This window comes from Felis catus, chromosome C2, assembly GCF_018350175.1.
Source record: "Felis catus isolate Fca126 chromosome C2, F.catus_Fca126_mat1.0, whole genome shotgun sequence".
In the NCBI taxonomy this organism is placed as follows: domain Eukaryota; kingdom Metazoa; phylum Chordata; class Mammalia; order Carnivora; family Felidae; genus Felis; species Felis catus.
Window position 1 is genome coordinate 70195807 of NC_058376.1, and position 24034 is coordinate 70219840.

The 24034-nt window shown below is 47.0% G+C and overlaps 1 protein-coding gene across 2 annotated transcripts in view; it reads right to left on the bottom strand.

The window, feature by feature from the left end:
* The window catches only part of ITGB5 (integrin subunit beta 5), a 122307-nt gene that overhangs the window by 23058 nt on the left and 75215 nt on the right, over positions 1-24034 (bottom strand). For both annotated transcript variants that reach the window (XM_023260248.2, XR_002745280.2), the window contains exons 9-10: positions 19589-19723; positions 9980-10409 (exon numbers count right to left, since the gene is read on the bottom strand). In XM_023260248.2, the coding sequence (XP_023116016.1) occupies positions 9980-10409; positions 19589-19723 (565 nt within the window). The remainder of the gene's footprint in view (positions 1-9979; positions 10410-19588; positions 19724-24034) is intronic.

Below are 24034 nucleotides of genomic sequence, written 5' to 3' on the forward strand. Positions count from 1 at the left end.
TGAGGAAAAAATGGTTAAGAATTCTCTTTCCTTTGGCAGGTCAAGGTTATAGTCCAGCAGCACAAGCTTTGCACCCCGCTATTGCTCTTGCGTATTGTTCAGATTTCTCCAGCAAAAAAATGTCCTTCAGACATGTGAACAATGATGCATCGTCAGTCTCAAGGCCAACCGGTCCTCTGTCTTTGGCTTGTGCTAATGAACCAGCCCTGACAAGGTCAACTGATGGTGCTTCCCAAAAGTCAATGCTCCAACAAGCCTCTCGCCCTTTGCCTTCATCTGCCGAACCATATGTTGCATTCATGTTGTATCTGAGCAGCAAAATATGATGACCACTAAACAAATAAGGTGATGTTGCTTTAAGCTAAGCTTCTCCAAACCTCAACATTCCTTTCGGAGATGACAGCACTGGCTAGAAAGCTAAGACTCCACTGTCAAAGGGAACAGTCCTCCCAAAGGATGCCTTTGCCTTTCTTGTCCTCACACCTGATTTCTCAGTGCTGAGGCCCTGCTGCCGAGCCCCTCAAATTACTATTGCATTTCACATGAGGGCAGCAAAGAAAGGACTTGGTCTCTGGCCCAAGTCTATCGATCACAGGAGATTAAAGCAATGGACACAAGAGGGCAAAATCTGTGTTCTTTAAGGAACTCATCTTTCCAGTCTCAAAAAAATCTATAAACAGCTAAGTGAGATGAACCACAGTCCTCACAGGACCCTAAGGAATGCTGACTCAGAAAGAAAAACAGAGGGCGTGTGGCCAAAAGAAACCGAGGTTTCTCAGATCAACATCTTCAGTTTGGCTTAACCTGCCCAATCCACCTGGCAGGCACTTCTGGGGGAATGCCAACCACATCCGGAGAGATATAAGTTCACTACCCTTGGTCACTGCAACAGGATGGGAGAGTTACTATTTTCAACCTGGAAAACCATCGTGTTGTTGTGGTTGGTTAACAGCTGCCATGTTCCACCCTCAGCTGGCCACTGTTCAGAGCTGGGTGCAGCACTCTTAATGGACAGAGCTGGTTTGGAATGTCACATGAGTGGGCCACGTTGAAGCTTGGCTGCCAGGAGCCCAGCTAAGCCACAAGATGGCAGGAAGCAGCTGCCCGAGAAGAGAAGAGTGCTCCCCTGGAGTTAGGAAAGGTGGGCTTTTATTGGGTCAAGGCTTCGGGCCAACCATTGGTGGGGAGTGTGGCCAACGTGCCAATCTTCTCGGCCACAGCCTCCTCCACTTGGGTCAGGTCAGTAACAGCCACATCAATCGCCTGGTAGAGTAACAACAACTTAATGACATCACTCATGTCAAAAGCATTTTATAAATTAGAACAGGCCCACAAAGGTTCATTTAAGGAAAGTGGGTTTAGCATAACCAATAACAACAGCCAGACACCCACTGAATATGAAGAGGAACACTCTGCCTTCCATCAAATAATAGTCAGAAAAGGACAGCTACCTCAGCCTATCCCCTGGTCCATGTGTGTCCTTCAGCCTGGTCTGCTGTATGTGATATGTCCTTACGTAACCCAGACAAACACTCACTTAGGAAAACAGACACTAAATGTTTCCTAAAATTTTGACCGAAATAAAGAGCACTTATTAGGTAAGACTTGGAAAATGCGGGCTCAATGCTTGGGTGGTGGCAGAGAAAACTGGATTGGTAATTCAGAGATTTGGGAAGGGCCTCAAGCTAATCAAAATAAGTAAAATTTGGTAGAAATGAGGTAACTATTTACTTGCAAGGTTCTCCTGGTCTGAATCTATAACCAAGAATCCCAGCAAGCTTTAGTCCAGGTTCTGAGTCTCAGTTTCCCCAAATGTACACAGTCAAGCAGGTAGTAAAATGTCAACCCACTGTGTGTGACAGATGCTATTAGCAAAGGCACAAGACACAAACAATCCTACTATTAAGTGCTTGCTCATTATGAGCGCAAAATACTAACAAATGAGCCTCAGTTTGTTTCCAAGGAAACCACCTCAATATAGTGAAAAGGGCATTAAAATAGATGTTCCTTATATTATTACATTTGCCTATTACTAAAGACCAATGTTGTGTCAAATAACATACCAACATGGGAAGGATATTCCTTTAGCTTAGGAATGGTGGGGTCACCTGATCAAGACATGGTGGTTGTGGGCTGGAGTGACTGGAGGTCCCCTCTTCTGGGTCCCAGGGTGACCGGCAGGTGTCCCAGACAGGGGAAGCCAAAGGTGCAACAGGTCAGACTCACTCAGAGCAGCTTCCAGACACCAGGGAGTATTAGAATCTGGGTGGGGCTCTTAGGTCAGTTTTCATAGAGTCATGGATGCTCATCCCAAAGGAAAACAGGGCTACTCCTTCCAATTCCACCCCACCCCACCAGAGGCACTGAGCAGCGGAGGCCTATAATCAGTATGTCACAGTTTCCAAGTCGAGATCAAACTCAAAGCCAGGGCTCAACATCGAAGAAATGAAACCAACACTGGAGATCATATAGTTCTCAATTTAACTAAGAATGGAAAATTGCCTAATGTGTTATCCTATAATATCAAAAAACTAATGCCACCCAAACCTATACATGACTAAGATCCTATTTTGGGCATTCTCATGGCCTTTCTAGGATTTTCCTTTGCTTTTTAAGTTTCATGATCTCTTTCACAAGCCAAGTGTCATGCCCTTAACGATCAGTCCTGAAGTTCAAAGGCATGTATGGGTTCTTCACCACAGGGGCTATGCTTGCACATTTCCCTTTCTAACTAGCAAGAGAAGGGCAGTGAGGTAAGATCCAATGCTTAGGATGGTCCATTTTTCAGAATCACTGGTGGACTGTGGCTTAAGATCTTTGCAGAAACAGGATCTGAGCAGGGAGCAAGGGCAGCAAGAAAACTCTACCCGGAGCTGAGCTCAGAGCATGGAACAAGGCAGGTTCTCAACCCGGTCTCCCAATACTCTCTCCCTTGTCTTTCAAGATCTCATAAAGTCGGATGGTCAAGGTAGAAGTGCGAATGACTCATATCCTCATTCCTCAGTCTCAGAAAGTTTCTGAGAAGTGGAAAAGTCTAGGGGCAACAAACATTTAGAAATTAATTCAAGACTGCAAGCAGCCCCAGCTGTGACCCAGGCTCAAAGCACAGCCCTGGCAGGTGAACAGTGCTCAGTGAGCTCTTACTGCAGGAGATGGAATCAGCCACTCACCTAAAACAAGATGACCCTCAGGCAGAGATCACGGTTTCTGCATCTGCAGCTGCACTAACATCGGGTACTTGCTACGCTCTGGTTTTCCCAAAGAACTCTCTCCGATCACAAGCTGCAAGAAGCTGGCTGACCCTGGGGAGAGCAGCTCAGTGCACCTGGTTCATGCACTGTTTCGTGACAGGACTAGGCCCTAAATGTGGGTCCCTTTGTGTCTTTCAAGTGAACTTGGGCAGTATCTGGATACAGATGGAATTCTTACTAAATTCTTGATCATGGAATGAACTTCTGAAACTGACCTGTTCTGATGCTATGAATGTCTCTGATGCTTATCTCTATGCAAGAAGACGTGCCTCCAAGAAGGGGTGCACGGGGGAGGCTAGGTAGTGACATTTACTCAAACCCCCAATGTGAGGCAGTGTTCAAGGAGATTTACGGACATTGTTCTATTTGATGCTCACAACCCTCTGGGGTATTCGACAGATAAGAAAACCTGTCAAAAGCTGTTGGTTACCAGAAGTGGGGTGGGTGGGGAGATGGGGGAAACAGGCGATGGGGTTTAAGGAGGGCACTTGTTGTGATGAGCACCGGATGATGTTTACAATTGTTGAATTGCTGTACTGTACACCTGAAACTAATATTACACTGTAATTAGATGGTAACATCTAATTGGAGTTTAAGTAAAAACTTACAAAAAAAAAAAAAAAAAAAGAAAGAAAAAGAAAGAAAGAGAATCTGTCAGGGAGGGTAAGTGAAGAGTCCAAGGTCACAGAAGTAGAAAGGGGCAGGGCCGGGTTTAGAATCCAGATTTGAACATGGACCGGTAAATGGAAGTGTCTTTACTAATTAGGGCTTGTCATTCCTTATGATCGTAATTATTGAAGAATCCTGTAACAAATTCTGCTCTTAGAGCCACCGTATTCTGAGTGCTCCACAATGGAATAGGACCCTCTTAACTTCTGCTGTCATGTGCATAATTAGGATTTATGTAATAGCAAATAAGGGAAACTGCTATGCAGGACATTCCTGTGGGGGACAAGAGGCCCTTTCTCTAGAAAATGTATATATTTTGCATTTTTATATTTGCAAGTAGTACCCACGTAACCATCAACAAACTAAGAAGAGATTAATATACGTGCAAAAACCTGAAGAATTTTCTAGGCTCTCTCACCTGAGGCTCTATAGGGGTAGCCATCCCACCAAGAGGCCCCTTTCTTGGAAAATTCAAGATGTCAAATCATGGTTCATTCAAAAGGTACTTTTTGAGGCCTCTGTTGTGCAGCCACATTCAATTCGGTTTTATAACAAGCCATTTATGATCTATGCAAATTGCAATGCAGTGGCAGAAAGTACCGTGACCACAGACCCAGGAACGGCACTGGGATACTTACCGTGAGTGTGAAAATTACATTTCTGAAGAAAACAGCATAAATACGGTGGGAAATATTGTTATGAACATAGCTGGATAATTGTTGCCAAACGAGGTGTTTCATTTGGCAAGAGTCAAGAAGTCTAGAACCAGGCCTTAATGTCAGAGGTGTTTTTAACTGGAGAGGTTTCACATAGCCTTGTGAAGCCTTCTGGAAGCCATCAGCCCAGCCCCAGCCCCAGCGTTTAGATGCTGGCTCTCACCACTAAAATGATGCCACCATTGTCACTCTCCCATTTTTTTTATGTTTGAGACAGAACCGCAGATGTCCCTTAATCTCTAACTGCCTGCCACACATTAAAGAATTTTTATATCTATATAAAAATCTGTATGGAAAAGAAAAACATAAATATATGTATATATGTATGTATAACCTGGCCAAAAAGCCTATTAGAGGAAGTAAAATATTTGAGACCTTACTTAGAGGTACTTTTGGGATCTCACAGTCAGAAGACCTAAAGGGCTCTGTTCAAAATTCCCTATCCTATTTGATTTAAATTTTCTCAATATATGAAACCCAAGAAGTAGGCTGACCATTAATTAGCAAGCTATTCACTGCACCCCAGGGCAGTCATCCAAGGCACAGAGAGTGCTGAAATCTTCCATGTGGAGACTGATTTCAACAGTTTACCACAAAGAAGTAACTCAAGTCCCAGGACATGCACTGTTTGGGTATAGAAACCAACAAAGAACAACAAAGTTTGAGCAATAATCTTTTACTACATTAAAAACAACTAAACAGGGGCGCCTGGGTGGCTCAGTCGGTTAAGCATCTGACTTCGGCTCAGGTCATGATCTCGTGGTTTGTGAGTTCAAGCCCCGCATCGGGCTCTGTGTTGACAGCTTGGAGCCTGAAGCCTGCTTGGGATTCTAGGTCTCTCTTTCTGCTCCTCCCCTGCTCATGCTTTGTCTGTCTGTCTCTTTCTCAAAAATAAATAAACATTAAAAAAAAAAAAAAAAACTAAACAGACCATGTCCTACTTCTTATGTTCCACTGGGGGAGGGACTCTGAAGGGTCAACACTTTACGAGACTCAGAAGAATAGAAACCTCACAGTGGCTCCATAAAGCTCCCTTTGCACACACAGGGACCGTCTGTGGACAGAACCATTCCCTAGGTTATATTGCCTCTAGAAACCAGAGAGAAACACAACACGCACACATGGCATTCCCATGACAATGGTCCCAAAAGTCACCGCTTCCAAACCTTAGTCTGATTTGCTTCACTACCAACTTTTATGCTGAATGACACATTACAAACTTGTACTGTCTTGCATTCTCCCCTCGGTCCTCTCTGGGGGTAGGGCAGACAACGAGACAAGGATAGACAAAAAGGCCAGAGAGAAGTGGAAGGAGCTTCTCTAGGATGTCCCCACCGAGCCTGGCCCTGGCTCCCTGCCTGAGCCCCCCCGTCTGAAGACAGACCACAACCACACGGCCCCTTGCGGGCAGGCTGCAGGGAAAGGGGCGGGAAGGACTGTGGGAGAACGCTGAAGTCAGCTGCTCATGAGCCTCTGAGTCAGCACCTTCAAGACCAGAGTGGCTGCTGGGAAACAGACTTCTCTCCCACAAAAACCCCAAATATAACAGCAGTCTAAGAGCTTGAAACCAATGGACACAGTTCCAGGCGGGAGTTCCAAGCCGATCATGGGTGCCAAGGAACCGGGGAACGGAACCCATCACCCACCCAGTCACGGCTGCCTTCCCGAGACAGCAGCAGTGTTCGAGAGACAAGGAAAGACGAGTGGGGTGCTACATGGATGTGCAGGAGTGAGTCCTGCCTGGAGCTGGGCTCAGTTTTAAGTCCTTACCAAATAACCAAACACAACAATGACCTCATTCCAGAAACTGTTTTCCCCAGGAAGACTTGGATGGCTTCACGTTTCAACTTAGTTGTTGCTTTTAAAGTGAACGGGTATAGAGGGTAGTTGGGGATGGAATGGAAAGAGACTCAAAATGTTCTAATCAATGAGGTATGAAAGTCATGCAACTTTAAGTACGTCTCAGGATGTATTACCCGAGAAAAGCACAACACAAAATTGTACACAGACACACACATACTAACTTGGAAAAAAAGTTTAGAAGGAAAGATACTGACTGACCTCTCCAAGTATGAGTGAAGGGATTATAAACAATTTATTTAATTGTTTTCTACTCTTCTAAACCTAAGAATTCTCCAGCTATCTGACCAAGCACACAGTTTCACAAAGGATGTACGTTAACCAGTACGGGAGGAAGGAGTTCCTTGTCTGGGTCACCAGATGTTCCAAATTAATCCCAGTGACCAAGACGGATGCAGACAGCAAGGACAGCCAGCACATCTATCGACAGAATTATTTTTCACATTCTCTTTAATGAACGTGTATGGCTTTTCCAACGGGGGTGGAAAACATCCTAAGAAGTTAGTGGCCAGAGACATCATGCATGTGGGAGCCTTGAGAGCTTCAAGAATCTGCCTCTTCTCTACCCAGGGAGAGTCTCTCAATACTGTAGGATTGTATGGGGTGAAGGGAGGCAGAGAGAAACAGCACCCGGGCAGAATTCTGAAATGCAAGCTTAACTCAGAACTGTGCATTCCGGTGGTTGGACAAAACAGCTGTGTACTCTCAACTACATAATACTCCTTCCAAAATGACAAGTTTTCCATGCTGAGGCCACTCACACCTCACCCACACCCGCCCTGCACACCCAGACTCTGCACTGTATGCAAAGAAATGTTAACATCTGTCGGGGGGGGGGGGGGGGGGGAGAGGAGGCATCTACTGCATGCTGGGCATGCAGTAACTAGCACCAGGCCAGGTCCTTCCTCTATGTCTTCTCCTTCAAAGTTCAAAATAATGTAGAAACAAGGGGTTGTGAGCTATTTTAAGACAGGAAACCAGAAGTACAAGACAACCCGTCAGTAGGCTGAGAAACTACGGGGATGGAATTGGCACGTGTCATCTGGCTTAGAAGCCCTTGCTCCCAGGCAATGTGGACACAAGCAGCCTTCTGCGTAAAGACATATCAGGGGATTGTTTCTGGCTCCTGAAGGAGGGACAGTTTCATGAGAATGGTTGTGAAAGTTTGAAAAAAGAAAAAATGCTGCTAAAAGCCAGTTACGGACACTGCCAGGCTCCTTGGGGCTTTTATGGTGCTGCTAAAGGGAAGCAAGGTCCATTCTGCCATGCTGGCACTCCTTAGGCAAAGCCTGGTGATTCACAGGGGGAGGCCGGCCCCTTCTGCACATTGGGCAGCGGCTGCAGCGACCAGAGGTGGTGGCACTGACTCATAAAGCAGCCAGTGGTCACTGAGCCCTCCTTTTGTTCCAGGCTGTGCACTGGGTGCTTTATTCACATTCTCTCTCGTTTGCAAGAGCTCTATGCCCAGAGTGACACAAGCAGCAGGTGGTGTTATTGGATTCAGACCCAGGACAGCCTGATCCTAAGCACTCTTCCTGCTAACACAGATAGAACCATGTCGCGAATCCCAGACCCTCATCTCTTTGACAGAGGAAGAGTGGATCCCTGCTGCACGGTCAGCACATCAAATCCTAATCCTGTTCACAACTTGAATTGCTCCAGAAGGTACAGGGCATGTGAATGTCCTAGAGAAATGTCACGGGTGGAAGAATTAGGATTTGATGTGCTGACCGTGCAGCAGGGATCCAAATCAAATCCCAGGAGGCCTCACCTGCTAACCCATGTCCAGGCCGCCCTCAGCACCTGCTCCTTCCACAGAGGGATGGTCATTCTTCCACAGTGACAGGTCATTTATATGCTCTGGTTTGCTTCCTATGTTTCTGCTTTCTCTTCCCTACTATACTCAAAGTTCCTTTCAAATCAGTACTTCCCAACTGTAAGACCATTTGCAAGGAGGAATCACAGAAACAACAGAATACACTGCAGAAGAAACTAAGATCCTGCCTAAAATTGTTCCACTTACTGTATTTGCAGGCAGCATGGTTTTGGATGGAGTGACCCCTCTGAGACATGATTCTACAGTATCTCATAAGAATGCAACTTCCAGAATGGGAGCTGCCAATTGTAATTTCACTGGAATCCATGGAAAGTCTTATTCTTAGATTGAAAACTTCAAGCGCTCAAACAGGAGACAACAAACACTTGGCTTGGCCATAGTTCCTTTAAAACATTAAAAACCTTCAACTTTTGGTAGTAATGTTAAAAAGCACCTCAACAGTATCATGTGATTGTTTAACAGAAAATAAAAAGTGGACATATTGTTAGGATGTGCTAATGGAAGTGGAATGTCCAGATCACAGAAATGTTCAGCTGAACTCTGGGCCGAGCCCTCGTTACCCAAAATGACAACACGCTCGATGCTGAGAAGTGCACTTAACAAACTGCTAGAGTCCTCAGAGGAGGAAGAGCCTTGGTGTCTTTGTGGTAAGAAAAGAGCACAGAGAAATGTAAAGAAATTTTCAGATGTTTGACAGGCTGACATATGGAAGAGGGGGTCTAGAACATGAACCGGTGGGTAGAAATTACTGAGAAACAATGTTCTGTTCAATCAAAAGAAACTTGCAAACTGTGTCTGTGGGAGGCAGAATGACGGCCCCAAAGATCCCACGGCCCAATCCCAGAACCCGTGTCTGTGTTACCTTAAGTGGTAAAGGGACTTTGCAAGTTTGATGAAGTCAAGGATCTTAAGATGGGGAGACTCCAGGATTAGCCTTGTAATCACAAGGCTTCTTATAAGAGGGAGGCAGGAATGTCAGAGAAAGAGATGCGACAACAAAGCAGAGGTCAGACTCAGAGAAAGATCTGGGTGCCACGCTGCTGGTTTTGAAAGTGGAGGAAGGGGCTACAAGCTAAGGAATGCAGACAGCTTCTAGAAGCTGGAACAGGGTGGGGAACCACAACGGAACCGATTCTCCCCCGGAGCTTCTAAAAGGAATGCAGCCCCACGGACACCTGAATTTTAGCTAACTAGTATCCACTGTGGACTTCGGACTTTCATAACAGTCACAGAATGCATGTGTGTTGTTTTAAGCCACTAAGTCTGTAGAAATTTGTCAGAGCAGCAACAGGCGATGAATGCCATGTCTAACAAGGGAATAACCACTACCGGCCCCAGTGAGCTCCCTGTCTCAGAAGGCAATCCAGAAGAGACTGAACACCTACCCATCAGGAATGCTGTGCAAGAAGTCCTGGATGACTCACAGCACACACTGTGACCCTGAGAGTCCACATGCACTTGGCTGGTCCTTCTCCTGCCATTGTGTTCAACACACTGGTCTCCACCCCAGCCTGGTGGCAGGCAAGGCTTGCCCTCGCCTTCTCCCAGGAGGACAGCAGCAGTTAGTAAAAGGCACACTTTGGGTGGGGGATGTCCCAGTGGTGCCCGGGCCTGGCTCAGCACTACAGTGCTTGTGGGGTGCCTACCTGAGCAGAGGACCCCTCTGTTTCTGGCACAGGAAAAGTTGTCACACTGGCAGAAAGCCCCGTAGATCTTGCCGAACTCGCTCTCGAAGCAGGAGCACTGGTTGCAGCTGCACTCCCCACGCCCGCTACACAGGGGCTTGCCCTCTGCTTCCCGGCACAGGTTCTGGTATCCACTCTGGCTCTCCCCTTCCTGGCACTCGCACCTGGTGCCCAGGTAGCTGGGGTTGCAGTCGCACAGGCCACAGACGTAAGTCCCGTTCCCACTGCATCTGGCGCTGTCGGGCTCCAGCCCTGTGCTGCAGCCGCACCTGCAGCTGTAGGTGACCCCCACCTCCAGGCTGTCCCGGAACCCCACTGGCCGCAGCGTGAATGTGTGCTCCGCCTGCTTGCCTGGACAGCTCCGGGCCTCCGCCGACACCTCGAAGGACGCCTGGGCAGAAAGAAGAGAGGGGACGTGGCGTGGCTAGTCAAGAGCTCTGGGGTATCTGCACCGGCCTCCTAACCACCCCCCCGGGGATCCAGGGAACTTCCCCCCACCCCCATCCCGAGGTCCTTGAGGCAGAGCTGCCACTGAGCCCCAAGGAGGAAGAGGCCCCAGGCCACTAAGCGCCCTCACTGTACCGAGGACGAGAACACTCGGGCGCGCCCATGTTCGACAGGCACGTTATCTTTTAATCTGCACGACCCTGAGGAAACTTCGGGCTTCCACAGAAAGGTAGAGACTCACTCCAGGTCACACGGTTCTTCCTGCATTTCACTTGTATCCTATCCTCTCCCCTGGCCATTGTGGAAGTCACTCAGTCAACAAGTACTTGCTAAGCACGTCTTCCATGCCGGGCACTGAGCTAGAAGTGCTCCCTGACCTCACAGGGCATGGAGGTCCACGGACCCTGGCCGATTGCCTGCCCCTCTGCAGAAGGGTTTCCTCTCCTGCTGGAGAGGGGACGGGATGACCCTGGGTCCCTTCCAGGGTATCTGTCTTCCCACAGGTAACACCTGAAGCCTCGCTCACGCTCGACCCAGGTTCCTCCTCTAGCTGGTCCTCGTAGCTGCGTCTTTCACGATCACGGCCCCAAGGTCGTAAACAAGAGTCATCACAGATGAAACACTCCACACACATGGACAATATTTCTCTTTTTAAACAAGGCATGAAGAGAAGTGCCGCTACCTCCTGAGCTTCTCATGGGTTGCCCTGGAAACAGGCAGCAAGGTGGTCCTAGGTGGCAGACAGTGGTGCAGGAAAGATGCCTGTTGGCTGCCCACAGGGCTGCAGTGTGAGGAAGGCAAGGACACAGCAGCCTGGCTCTCCCAGAGGGCGGAGCCTGGCTCCCCGCCCCGCCCTCCCCCCACCCCCCCAAAGGAGCCATGTGCAGTAGTCATTCAACACTTGGCTCAGAGCCCAGCACAGGTGGGGTCCGCAGACAGGTAGCTGGCACCCCCTGACCAAACACTACTCTGAGACGCTCCTCTCAATGGTGGCACTCTGACCAGACAGAGGCCTGTGCCCACTCCAGAAACTGACTCACTGCATCTGGCCAAATGTCTTTATTTTATTTCATCTCATTTCATGTTTATTTTTGAGACAGAGACAGAGACAAAGCGTGAGCAGGGGAGGGGCAGAGAGAGAGTGAGACACGGAATCCGAAGCAGGCTCCAGGCTCCGAGCTGTCAGCACAGAGTCCGACGCGGAGCTTAAACTCATGGACCGCGACATCATGACCTGAACTGAAGTCCGACGCTTAACCGTCTGAGCCACCCAGGCGCCCCTATTTTTTTTTTAATTTTTTTTTTTTAACATTTATTTTTGAGACAGAGAGAGACAGAGAATGAACGGGGGAGGGCCAGAGAGAGAGGGAGACACAGAATCTGAAGCAGGCTCCAGGCTCTGAGCTGTCAGCACAGAGCCAGACGCGGGGCTCGAACTCACAGAGCGCGAGATCATGACCTGAGCTGAAGTTGGACGCTAACCGACTGAGCCACCCAGGCGCCCCAAGGCGCCCCTATCTTTGAAAAGTTTCCTCAGTTCATTCTGAAGCTCAGAATGGGTTGGAACCAGTTTTAGCTGTTGTTATTCTTAATTCTATTATTTGGGCTGGATTAAAACTGATTTTTAAAAAGTCATCTAGGCTTAGTTGGTTATGCATCGACTCTCATTTCAATTCAGGTTATGATCTCACAGTTCGTGACTTTGAGCCCTGCGTCAGGCTCTGTGCTGGTAGTGCAGAGTCTGCTTGGGATTCTCTCTCTCCCTCTCTCTCTGCCCTTCCCCACTCATTTCCCTCCCCCCCCCCCAAAGATGAATAAGTACACATTTAAAGTTAAATAAATAAATAAATAAATAAATAAATAAATAATCCTCTATAACTTGTTTTACTGTTACTTAGGTAACAATGCATATTTTTAGAGAACACTGAAAACATGTTTTTTCTAAATGTTCTACAGATCCCTATCACTTTGGGGTCTTTAATAATTCTAAAAGGCTTCCCCTCAGATTCTAGGACCTGTGGGGCCACCCCAGTGTCGGGGTAGGTGAGACTGAGCAGGAGGACAGACCCAGCACTCCAGGCCCCAGAGAGAGGTCCTACTTGGTGGCACACACGGCTCCAAGGGGACTCAACAACAGACATCCAGGAATCAGTGTTAGCCAAGGGATATCACAGGTGAGCTGAGGATGGTGACCACTAGCCAGAATCACAGGGTTCTGGGAGAGCCAAACCAGCAGCAGACAGTAGGGACTAACCCATTCCCTTTCCAGAGAAGAAATAGGGTTGGTGGGTCAGGGAGCTTAATGCTGGTCACACAGCTGGTGGGGGTGGGACCGGGCCTGTGCTCTCATTGGCACATCACTTCCTGGAAGTGGGGAATGCGCCAGATGTTCAGTGTCCTTATCTGGGGACAGAGGGAGAGGTGGCCCAGATCACTGCAGGGACCACTAGATGGCGATCCCCAAGGTGGTGACCAGAGGCGTCTCCAAATCATCCTGCCTTGTGCTAGCCTACAGATAGGAAGTGGGGGGAGGGGGGGGTACTTGACCGAAGCCACCCACGGGGCCATCGAGAATGCAGAGGTGAGCATCCCTCCGTTCAGAGAGAAGCCATGGCTTGCTCAAGGCTACTACTTCTGAGGGCTACAATTGTGTGGGACCTATGAAGTGAAACGCCCTTGCCTCCCAAAGGCATCTGTGGGTCAGAAGTGGAATAAGCTACAGAGGAATAACCCAGACCAAAAGCCAAAGGGATTTAATTACTGAAAGATGGTGAGGAGTGTCCATCTGTGAGCATAACCTTCCCCCAGGGAACCGTGCCTGCATTAAGGGACAAAGTAACGAGAGAATTAAATCTCCCCAGTCTTACCAGCGTGTCTGTGTTCTCCAGGGCCTAAGTGCAGAAGCTAGGGGAGCCCCTGCACCAGTGCAGGGAGCCAGTCACCCAGGACTTAGAAAGGCTCACATGCCGTCCGCCTGGCCAGCAGCACAAGGACGACTGGCTTTAAGCGGTCCCGGTGGCCTTCCTCAGCCAAAATTGTGGTCTAACTGAGGTCCTAGCTGTCGGGCCCGTGCAGCCAGCCACCTGATCACCAGAGAATGACTCTAATTCAGCCATGGGGTCTCATGTCCTGCCAGGCACAGGAAGGCTATAAAAAGCACTTCAGGAGCAAGTAAATCTGTTCTGCTAACCTCCTTTCAGAGTCCATTCCCTGAGGGATCAGGAAGGAATCCAGAGTCTGTCAGGCAGCTGGAATGAGACTTTTCCCTGATTACCGCAGACTTCAACTGATACTGAAAGCTCCCCAGTTCCTTGAGACTTTCCATCTCCCACTCGGAGATTCCAGAGAAAGGTCATGGACACAGCAGCCCTCCCTCCCATCCAGTCTTGTTATTGAAGCCTCATTGGGATGCTCCTGGTTTCCCCACAGGGCTCTTGGCCTGACCCTCGCTTTCAAAAGGGCTGCCCAGCCCCCACCCCAAACCCACCAAACCCAGGGCTGTACAGACGCCAAGTCCACCAGGAACTCACTGAAACAAAGCGCTGGGCACGGGCATGGGGTACAGAGCCCCACAGGAGGTGACAGGAGAGGGGGATGCTGTGGGAAGCCCGTGATGGGCTCACTGCGTCCTTTGTACTGGGCGTTAGTGCTTGCTGCACGGCTGGCCACTTGCATACTGATTTGTCAAAGCCGGTTCATGAGAAAATCGACTCCCAGCGGCCGGGCCCACTCCATCAGCACTGGCTGGTGTTGGGGCCAGAGGAGGAAAATTAGAGAAAACACGGAAATCACTGGAGAAGAGAACCTTATTGGAGATGACACTTTCAACAATTTGAGGAGTGTTTCTCGTTGAGGATGACCTTGTCCCTTACCCCCCGCCATCTTTCCTGCTTCTTGCCCAGAAGAGCTCTCTTAACCCAGAGAACACAGGACAGTCACAAAACCGTGGCCTCTGGTTGGAAGTGACCACAGAGTCCCTGCCTGTGGAAGCTTTAGCTACAGGGGTGAGACCCACCTGGCTGCCACCTGAACCCAGCTGTCCCAAGGCTGCACCCCACACACGCACCCCATGGGGCACATCTTCATCCATAGACCAGACCCAGAGGTACCCCGTGACAATTATTCCCTGTGTACTTTCCCTAATCCCGCTTCCCTAGGGTAAGTCCCCGAGCCCTTCTGCTCGCTCTACACTCCTGCCTACCTCCTGCCATTCACCACCTTGTCCATGGGGCTCCCAAATCATGGCACTGAAGAAAAACACCCGGCTGCCAAATAACACCAGACACCTTGGCACATCTGTCCTACCCGTATGGCCCGGGCCTGCCTCTGCAGCCTCCACTCCAGCCACCCTCTCCTCAGGCCCCAACACTCCCCTCAGATGCTTCCTCCTACAAAAGGGCAATGCTTGTTCACAGCCTCAGAGCCTCACCTGCTGCTCACCATGCCATGCCCACTCCTCCCCCTCCATGCCTGGAAAACCCCTACTCATGCTTCTTAGCTCGAACAGCACCCCTGTGATATGGTCCTTCTTCCTCGGGGCTGCAATGACACCTTGCTGAGCTTTTATAGCCGCACCCATCACCCTCTATGGGGCTGCCTCATCTGCACGTGTATTTCCTCTGCCAGATTCGTCCTTGAGACAGATGTTAGAGCAGGGAAGTGCCTACATACTCAGTAGCCGGCCTGGTTGCTGAAGCCCAACTGTGAGCCCCCTAGAGAAAGCTCAGTCTGGGAGGAGGAGGGACAGAAGTTTGCCTTCCTGGCCCAGGGCTAAGAGAATTAGACTGGCCTCAGCCAGAAGTGCAGAAATGCATCTCTCTTTCAGCAAAAAGGTGGCTGAGGGAGCGCCCCCTCATTCCCTGCCAGGGCCGGCTCCACGGGCCTGTGTCTGTGCACTCCCAGGGCCCCACACTCCGAAGGGCCCTGTGCCGTTTAATCCTCTGCTGTTGTCACCTTCAGACTCTGCATTTTTGAACAAGGACCCCATGCTTTGATTTTGCACTGGGCCCTGCACCTTATGCCGCCAGCTCTGCCCCCACTGCTTCCGGGGCCCTCAAAGAGCTAGCCTCTCGTGGGCTGGCGTGGCCCTCCCGGGCAGCAGCATGTTCAGCTGTGACGGGTGAGTGGCTGCCGCTCGGTGCCAGTCCCTCTTCATCCCCAGAAAATGAAAACTCTACCTCCCTTGCAGCAGAGCCAGGGGCCATGTGACCATGGCCTCCCGGCCCGGAAGACAACACTGCGCGGTGAGCTGCCACGTCAGGCTTCCGTCTGAGTCAAGGGGACGCTCCCGGCACACGCGTGCGGAAGAGCCGTCGAGGGCATCCGTGTGGAGGCAGCGCCCTTCTTTCTCTTTCGCAGATGCTCTACCAATCATCCCAAGACAGCTGAGATTTTTTGTGTTTGCGAGAAAATGCCATTTAAAAATCTTTTTTTTTTTGTCCTCTGGACAATGTCCTTACTGTTTCTGAGCTATCCTGGCAAAAAAACAAAATCTGTACAGCACGGTGTCTGTATGTAAGTGGTAATGATAGCACCTTGGGCTTCCTTGAAAGCTTTTACTTCCAAAGTGCGTGAGGTATACCACAGGCTTTGGTACCAGCAGCTTCAGTTTCGACTGCTGGTGTTTGGGGTTCGACAGCAGCAGGATTTCCGGCAAGTTTCTCAGGTCCCCCTTGGAGCCTCAGTCTTTCTCACGTGAAGTGGGGAAGTAATGTCTACCTTACAGGCGCTGCAAGAAGCAGAGGCAGCAGCAGTCAATCCCTACGGCAGAACGGGGCCCATGATAAACCCCCGGAGTGGTACTCGTGTTATCCCCTCCATGAAAAGGAGGACTAGTCAGATGACCTTGGTTTGAGTGGCAAGTCCACTGCTTGCTAGCTGGGGGATCTCGGGCATGTTGTCACACTCCCAAACCTCAGTCTAGCAGCAATGGGTGCAGCGTCCCATCCCCCACCCGAGCCAGGGGGTGTGTGCACTGGGTGCCTAAAGGCACTCGATAAACTGTGTTCCCCGTGTGAGGGCCCCCATTCTTTGTTACCGTACTTTGCTTCGAAATGAACCCTCTGAGATAGATAGGACAGAACAGAATCATAGGCATTAAAAGGCCAGGGAAAGGTGGTCTAGGGTACCAGCATCAGAGCCAGAAAGCCCCAGCTTTGAATTTTCACTTTGCTACTTATGGTAGTGGAATCCGGGCAATTCAATTCTTTGCGCCTGAGTCTTTCTCATCTGTCAATATAAATAATGGTATCTTCCTCACAGGGAAGTGGTGAGGAACACAGAGCTAACTCACAGTCTGATTTGTTCCTGGTCTTTCCTAAGGCTAACTGCATGTCCCTCTTGGGTCCATGAGGGACCCCAATATTCTCATAACAATTTTCTCATTTTTGCTTAAGGCAGCGTAAATTGCCTGAGTTTCTTGCATATCCCAAAAGAAATCTAACTTTATGCTGTCATTATCAAAAAACACCAGTTCCTTTGACCTTCCTGGTTTCTAGACAATTCATCGTGATAGTTGCTTGTCATTTGCTCTTTGAAAAAAAGAGAACTGAGCACAGAACTCCAGATGTAGTCTTACCTACACGAAGAAGAGTGGAACCATTATCTCTGGGGTTTCAAAATACTTCCGTTAATATGACCTCAATGGCTTTTTTTTTTTTAAGCAGCATTGTGTATTCATATTAAGCCTTTGAGAATCAGAATCTGCCAGGTCCTTATCTTAAAAACTACTAGCAAACTAAGTTTCCTCTACCCTGTTAATAGTCTGAACTAAATGCAAGATATCAGTCCTGTGATTTCAATACTGCTGAATTTTGAAAATGATTTTAAGTCTTGGTTTTCCTGGAGCAAAGATAATCTGTGTTCTCTAGTTCTGTGACCTTTTCATACTTGATAAGCAGTCTTTCGTGAGTTCCATTCAAGCCAGTAGAAAACACAAGTAGATAAGAGACATTTGGAACCTCATTCAAGTCTTCCCTCCAGCTGACATTATGAACACTCTCAGAAGCAAGTTTACTCAGCTACAAATCTGCCTAACTGTGCTGTCATCAACTCACATCATTTATCTTATCCATAAGGATGTCATGAGACATTGCCAAGAGCCTTCCTGAACCCCAGGTGTCTTGTGTGTGTGCTGTGGGTCCTCTCTCTCACTTCTGTCCCACTGCACCTATTTCTCCAAGTAAGGGTTCCTTGCTGGGTGTTTTTCATGTGTTATTCTTGCGCCTTCCTGACACTGCCCCAGGCATTCTAGTCACAGATCCACAGAACTCACTTACATGTCATTTTCTCTAGTTATCTCTACCTCCTTCTGTTTTTCATAGCTGTCTCTCTAAACCCTGTGACAATCATCTGGATTGATCAAAACAACATAAATATGTTGCAAAATTTGACAAGTATTAAAAAACAAAATTTTCTTGGAAGTACCTCTTTAATGAGATGACGCTTTCCCCACCTAAACAGTCCATGTATATATTATTACTTATTGCTAAATAAGACAGGGTTCAATTCTATTCCAATTTTGTATTGGTCTAGATTAAAGCACAATCTCCAAACAAACTGATTCATTTAATTAGGAAGATGGGAATGGAAGGATTTTTGTATGGCAATGTTACCTTATTCTATGAGCGCCTTCCGAGTTAAATGCCACAATCATTTTTAATTTTTTTTTCTTTTTTTTTTTTTAATTTTTTTTTTTTTAACATTTATTTATTTTTGAGACAGAGAGAGAGCATGAATAGGGGAGGGGCAGAGAGAGAGGGAGACACAGAATCGGAAACAGGCTCCACGCTCCAAGCCATCAGCCCAGAGCCTGACACGGGGCTCGAACCCACGGACCGTGAGATCGTGACCTGAGTGAAGTCGGAGGCTTAACCGACTGAGCCACCCAGGCGCCCCTCATTTTTAATTTTTAATGATTTATCATCTGACAACTGATAAGGACCTCTTTCACTTTTTTTTTTTTGTAAATAAACTTGGAAAAAAACATGCTTTAGAAAAAGAGTTGTTACTTAGAGTCCTTCACTTTCTCAACATGTGCCGTGTTCTGAATTTTCCCTTTGACAGGGCGAGGCACCACTGTAAGACTTAGAACAGGCGAGACATCCACCTGTACGTCATAAATGAGGGCTGCTGTGAAGGGGAAGGAAGGAGAGGATCAGGCAAGGCATGTGGGAAAGGCCCAGAAGACCATATGGAGGCTCAACCAGACACGTGGGTACACCTACTTTTAGAGCTCTTTCCCCTAGAGCCCTGGGTGTAAGTGTGTGTGTATCCACTTTGGCCTTCATTAGTGCTTAGTGCCCCCAAAGATATGGTCATCTATTTTCAAGGTCCCTATCCATTTTTTTGGCTCTAGTCAGATTCTTTTATGTGTGGAAGAGAACTTTCTCTCACTGCCTTTCTGTTTTCTGAGCAATGAAACTATCAACATAGCAAGGAAAGGATCCACGGTCTGCTTCTAAGCAGCAGGAAGCTCTGGAAGACGTGTGGACAGCTCTCCATCACCACTCTGCCTGCCTCTGTGCCTGTGTTTGTTCTTTGTTCTCATCACCCATATATTCTCCCCTCCCTTAAGCCCTTGGCTTGGCACATAGGTACATATCTTTACATACAACATTTCTTAATTATACCCACTTAACCCACACAGAGCTTCTAGGCCCTCCATCGCTGTGGAGTTATCCATTCCATGTGACTAAATCAGAAGAAATGGATGGCTTTCTTCATACTTCGCAGAAGAGAAAAGGGAGGGTCAGGTTATCCGAGACACAGAGCAGGCTGCAGAGGACTAGGAAGGAAGGCCAGTTCTCTTAGATTCCCACCCATACTCGCCCACCTGATTTCATCCCTGTCAAATGAAAATAATAATGGTTGAAAACACCAAGGGCACAATGTCAACTTGAGGAAGCCTTAGGTGGCGATGCACTGAACACTGTCGACTGACCAGATCCACCCGGCACCTTAAACACACAACACAGAGCATGCCTAGGAAGGTCCCCCAGTATGTTATGCTGAGTTGGAAGACAGAATATAAACCCCTAAAGGACTCTAATAAGTCATAAAAGTTACCAGAAGTCAAAGAATGATGACCAATGCTAACAGGTATAAATGGGGGTGAGAACTTACCGTGTCCCCAATCTTCAGGCCTTCACACTTCCTCTGGCCAGGGTAGGACATACCATCCTGGCAGGTAGCAGTAAAGAAGAGATTAAGATCCTCGGGCTGATCCCAGACAGACAGCTCCACTTTAGACCGGATGCTCTGAACAGAGAGAGAAAATGGAACCAGAACCAGTTAGTAAAGGCTGAAGTTCTCCACACTGGTTCTCTGAGGCCCACTTGACTATCTCTAACTCAGGAGTCTCAGGCCAAGGAAAGTTGGGCTTGGTTCACTGCCGGTCCCACATCCTTTCCCTTCTCTCCACACGTATGCCATCTTGCTAGACCTGGCCCAAAATCTCCCTCCATGAGCTCAGAGAGGTTGATAATGGTCCACCCGCCATATGGTAACTTTATCTACTTCACAGGGGTGATGCTCTGTCCCTGCTCACCATTCCAGAGTCACTTGTCATCCCCACTCAGCTTCGCACATGCAGCTCCTCAAATCTTGCCATGTGCTCTCTAGACTGTGGGCCTTTCCATGAGCCTGGGAGAGTGTCCCCCTGGTCAGTGGCCCTTCTCTCTTCTTTTTCCCTGACTAGCATCTTGTCAACCTTCAACACCAGTTCAGCAGGCACTTTCTCCTGGAACCACCCTGCCAATCCTCATGCTCACACCCACCTCCAGTAGATGAGGGCTACATGTGCTGAGTTTTGAACTGCATTCTGAAAGAGTTATATCTTACATGTGGGTGATGTTCTCAAGATGGTGACTGAAATCAACATCAAGCCAGAATTACCCATCAGAATAGAAAAAATAAAAGACCAAAAACATCAAGTGTTGAAAAGAATGCAGAGCAATAGGAGCCCTCACCCTGCTGGTGTTGAGTGTGAATTGGTATAAAAACCTTTAGAAAGCCATTAGGCAGTATCTACTGCTGTTTGGACCAACCTTAGATCTACCAATTCATTGTAGGATTATACCCAACCGAGATATGTAGTGACCAGAGATATGTATGAGAATGTTTATAGCAACACTGTCTCATAATAGTTAGAAAACAGAACTACCCAAATGCCTATCAACAGCAGAACAGACTTTTAGCAAACCAAGTTATGGTGTGTTCGTACAGAACACCATACACTAACAATTAATGAAACATGACTACATTCCATGACATAGATGAATCGTAGGACACTGCCTGAAAGAAGCCAGACACAAAAAGCATACATACTTGTACGGTTCTATTTATATGAAATTTAAAAGTAGGCAAAAATTATTGGTTACCCTTGGGGGATGGCAAAAGAATAGGGCACAACGGGTGCTTCTGGGTGTTAGTAATATTCTGTTTTTTGACCTGGGTCCTGGATACTCAGGTGTATTTAGTTTGTGAAAAGTTTGTGCAATTTTCTGCATGCCTGCAAGTTTAAAAACTTGCCAAATCTCTAAGGACATGCCTTTGGAGACTGAAGCCAAATGAACCAGCTTGTGTCTAGGGGCCACATCTTACAAAAAATACATCTGTTTATACACTAAATACATTCAGTATGACAGGATGCACACATTCTGAGAGACGAAAGTACACATGGACCCCAAGATCAACTGATGATCCTCCAGGCTCCCACTCCCCTTCTCAAGTGCACTTTGGGGAACATGGCATTGAACAGATGGCAGGCAGAACTTCCTCTTGCTCACGTGGGGTTCTTTTCTTTCTTTTCTTTTTTGCTGAGCCTATAGTGCTAAACTTGAATATGTTACATATGCAGTTTTCCCAACAAATTAATAGCTTGTTGAAAATACTCTCTGCAAAAAATAGTCTCCTCCTTTGCAACAAATTGTTCAAGTGCTTCCACAACTCTAAAAATACTCTTTCTTCAATCCACTTCCTCTTGTGCCAGCCTCAACTGGCAGAGAGTTTGGTGAGCACCTCTCAACATACAGCACTCAACAGCACTCTCCTGCTAAACACAATCAGTTATTTCCAAGGCTGCCTTCCCCAGTGAGCTGTGAGCTCCCAGAGCCATACCCTATTTCTCCTTAGGACTGAACACAGCTTCTGTTGAATGAATGGATGGATGTCCTAATGGCAGCTATGCTAACGGGCTCAGACCGAGTGGAAGAAACTTAGAAGTTATTTCTGAAAAGTCAAAAAGTTTATCCCTTTTACCGTGTCTTTTATTCCTGTGACTTATTCATCCCATAAGTGGAAGCCTGTATCTCTCCTGTTCACCCATTTTGCCCAATCCCCTACTTCCCCTCCCCTCTGGCAACCATCAGTTTGTTCTCTTTATGTGTAGGTCTGATTCTGCTTTTTGTTTGTTTCTTTTTTTTTAAGATTCCACTTATGAGTAGAATCATTGGTATTTGTCTTTCTCAGTCTGACTTACTTCACTTGCATAATACCCTCTAGGTCCATTCATGTTGTCACAAATGGCACAATATCATCCTTTTATGGCTGCATAATATTCCATTGCGTATATATACAACGCCTTCTTTACCCATTTGTCCATGACAGACACTTAAGCTGTTTTCATATCTTGACTCTTGTAAATATGTAAACATATGGGTGCATATATCTTTTCAAATTAGTGTTTTCACTTCCTTTGGGTAAATACCCAGTAATGGAATTATTGGATCATATGGTACTCTATTTTTAATTTTTTCAGGAAACTCCATACTATGTTCCACAGTGGTTGTACCAATTTGCATCCCAACAACAGTGCACAAGGGTTCCTTTTTCTCCACATCTTTCGCCAACACTTGCTATTTCTTCTTGTCATTTTCATGTTAGCCATTCTGACTGGTGTAAGGTACTGTCTCATTGTGGCTTTGATTTGCAATTCCCTGATGATGTCAAGCATCTTTTCATGTATCCATTGTGCAATTTTCTTTGGAAAAGTGTCTATTTGGGTCCTCTGCCCATTTTTTAATGATCATTTTTTGGTACTGAGCGGTATAATTTTTTTTTAAGATTTTATTTTTAAGTAATCTCTACACCCAACATGGGGTTCAAACTCATAACCCGAAGATCAAGAGTCATATGCTTTACCAACTGAGCCAGCCAGGCACTCTGAGCTATATAAATTCTTTTTATTTTAATATTTATGTATTTATGTATATATGTATTGATTGATTGATTGATTTGAGAGAGAGATAGCAAGCAGGGGAGGGACAGAGAGAGAGACAGAATCCCAAGCAGGCTCTGTGCCATCAGCATAGAACGTGATGTAGGGCTTGAACCCATGAGATCACGACCTGAGCCAAAATCAAGAATCGGACGCTTAACCAACTAAGCCCCCAGACACTCCTATAAATTCTTTATAGACTTTGAATATTAACCCTGTAATTGGATATGTCACTTGAAAATAAATTTTCCCATTTAGTAGACTGTCTTTTTGTTTTGTTGATGTTTTCTTCAAGTGTGCAAAAGCTTTTTATTTTGATGTAGTCCCAATAGTTTATTTTTGCTTTTCTTACCTTTACCTTAGGAGACATGCAGAAAAATGTTGCTATAACTGATGTCAGAGAATTTCCTACCTGTGCTCTCCTCTAGGATTTGTATGGTTTCAGATATCACATTTAGGTCTTTAATCCATTTTATTTATTTTTATATACATGTTAGAAAGTGGTCCAGCTTAATTCTTTTTCATGTAGCTCTCCAGTTTTCCCAGCACCACTTACTGAAGAGACTTTCTTTGTTTCATTGTATATTTTTGCCTACTTTCACATAGGTTAACTGACATACAATTGTGGATTTATTTCTGGAGTCTCTATTCTGTTCCATTGATCTATGTGTCTATTTTTGTACCAGTACCATACTATTTTGATTACTATAGATTTATATTATATCTAAGACAAGGTCAATTTAAAAAATATATATGTTCGGGGGTGCCTGGATGGCTCATTCGGTTCAGCGTCTGACTTTGGCTCAGGTCACGATCTCACAGCTCATGGGTTCGGGCCCTGCATCGAGCCCTGCTGATAGCTCGGAGCCTGGAACCCGCTTCGGATTCTGTGTCTCCCTCTCTCTCTACCCTGCTCCTGCTTGTGCTTGCTCTCTCTCTCTCTCTCTCTCTCAAAAAAATGAACAAACAATAACTTTCTTTTTGATATATATATTTTTGAATTGCAAATAACTATGAGAATAAGGCAAATCAATGTATCATAAAAGGGCTAGGTAGACTGGAGCTACATAAAAAATTACTTGGGATCAGTCACATAAAACATGAGGGCCCTGTAGCTCACCAACAAGACATTAGGAGGAAATACCAATCCTCCCACCCCATGAAGGTCTGCTGGAGCTGCCACCCAGAAGGGTTAATGGGGAGTTTGGTAGGGGGAGAAAGAACACTGGGGACTGGGACTCCTACTGAATGAATTGGTAACTATAATGGATAGAAATTAAATCTATGCTCTAGTCTAGACCCCCAAAGCCTTGTGTTGTGATCTGAAGTTTTTATTACTCCTGGCCCCCATA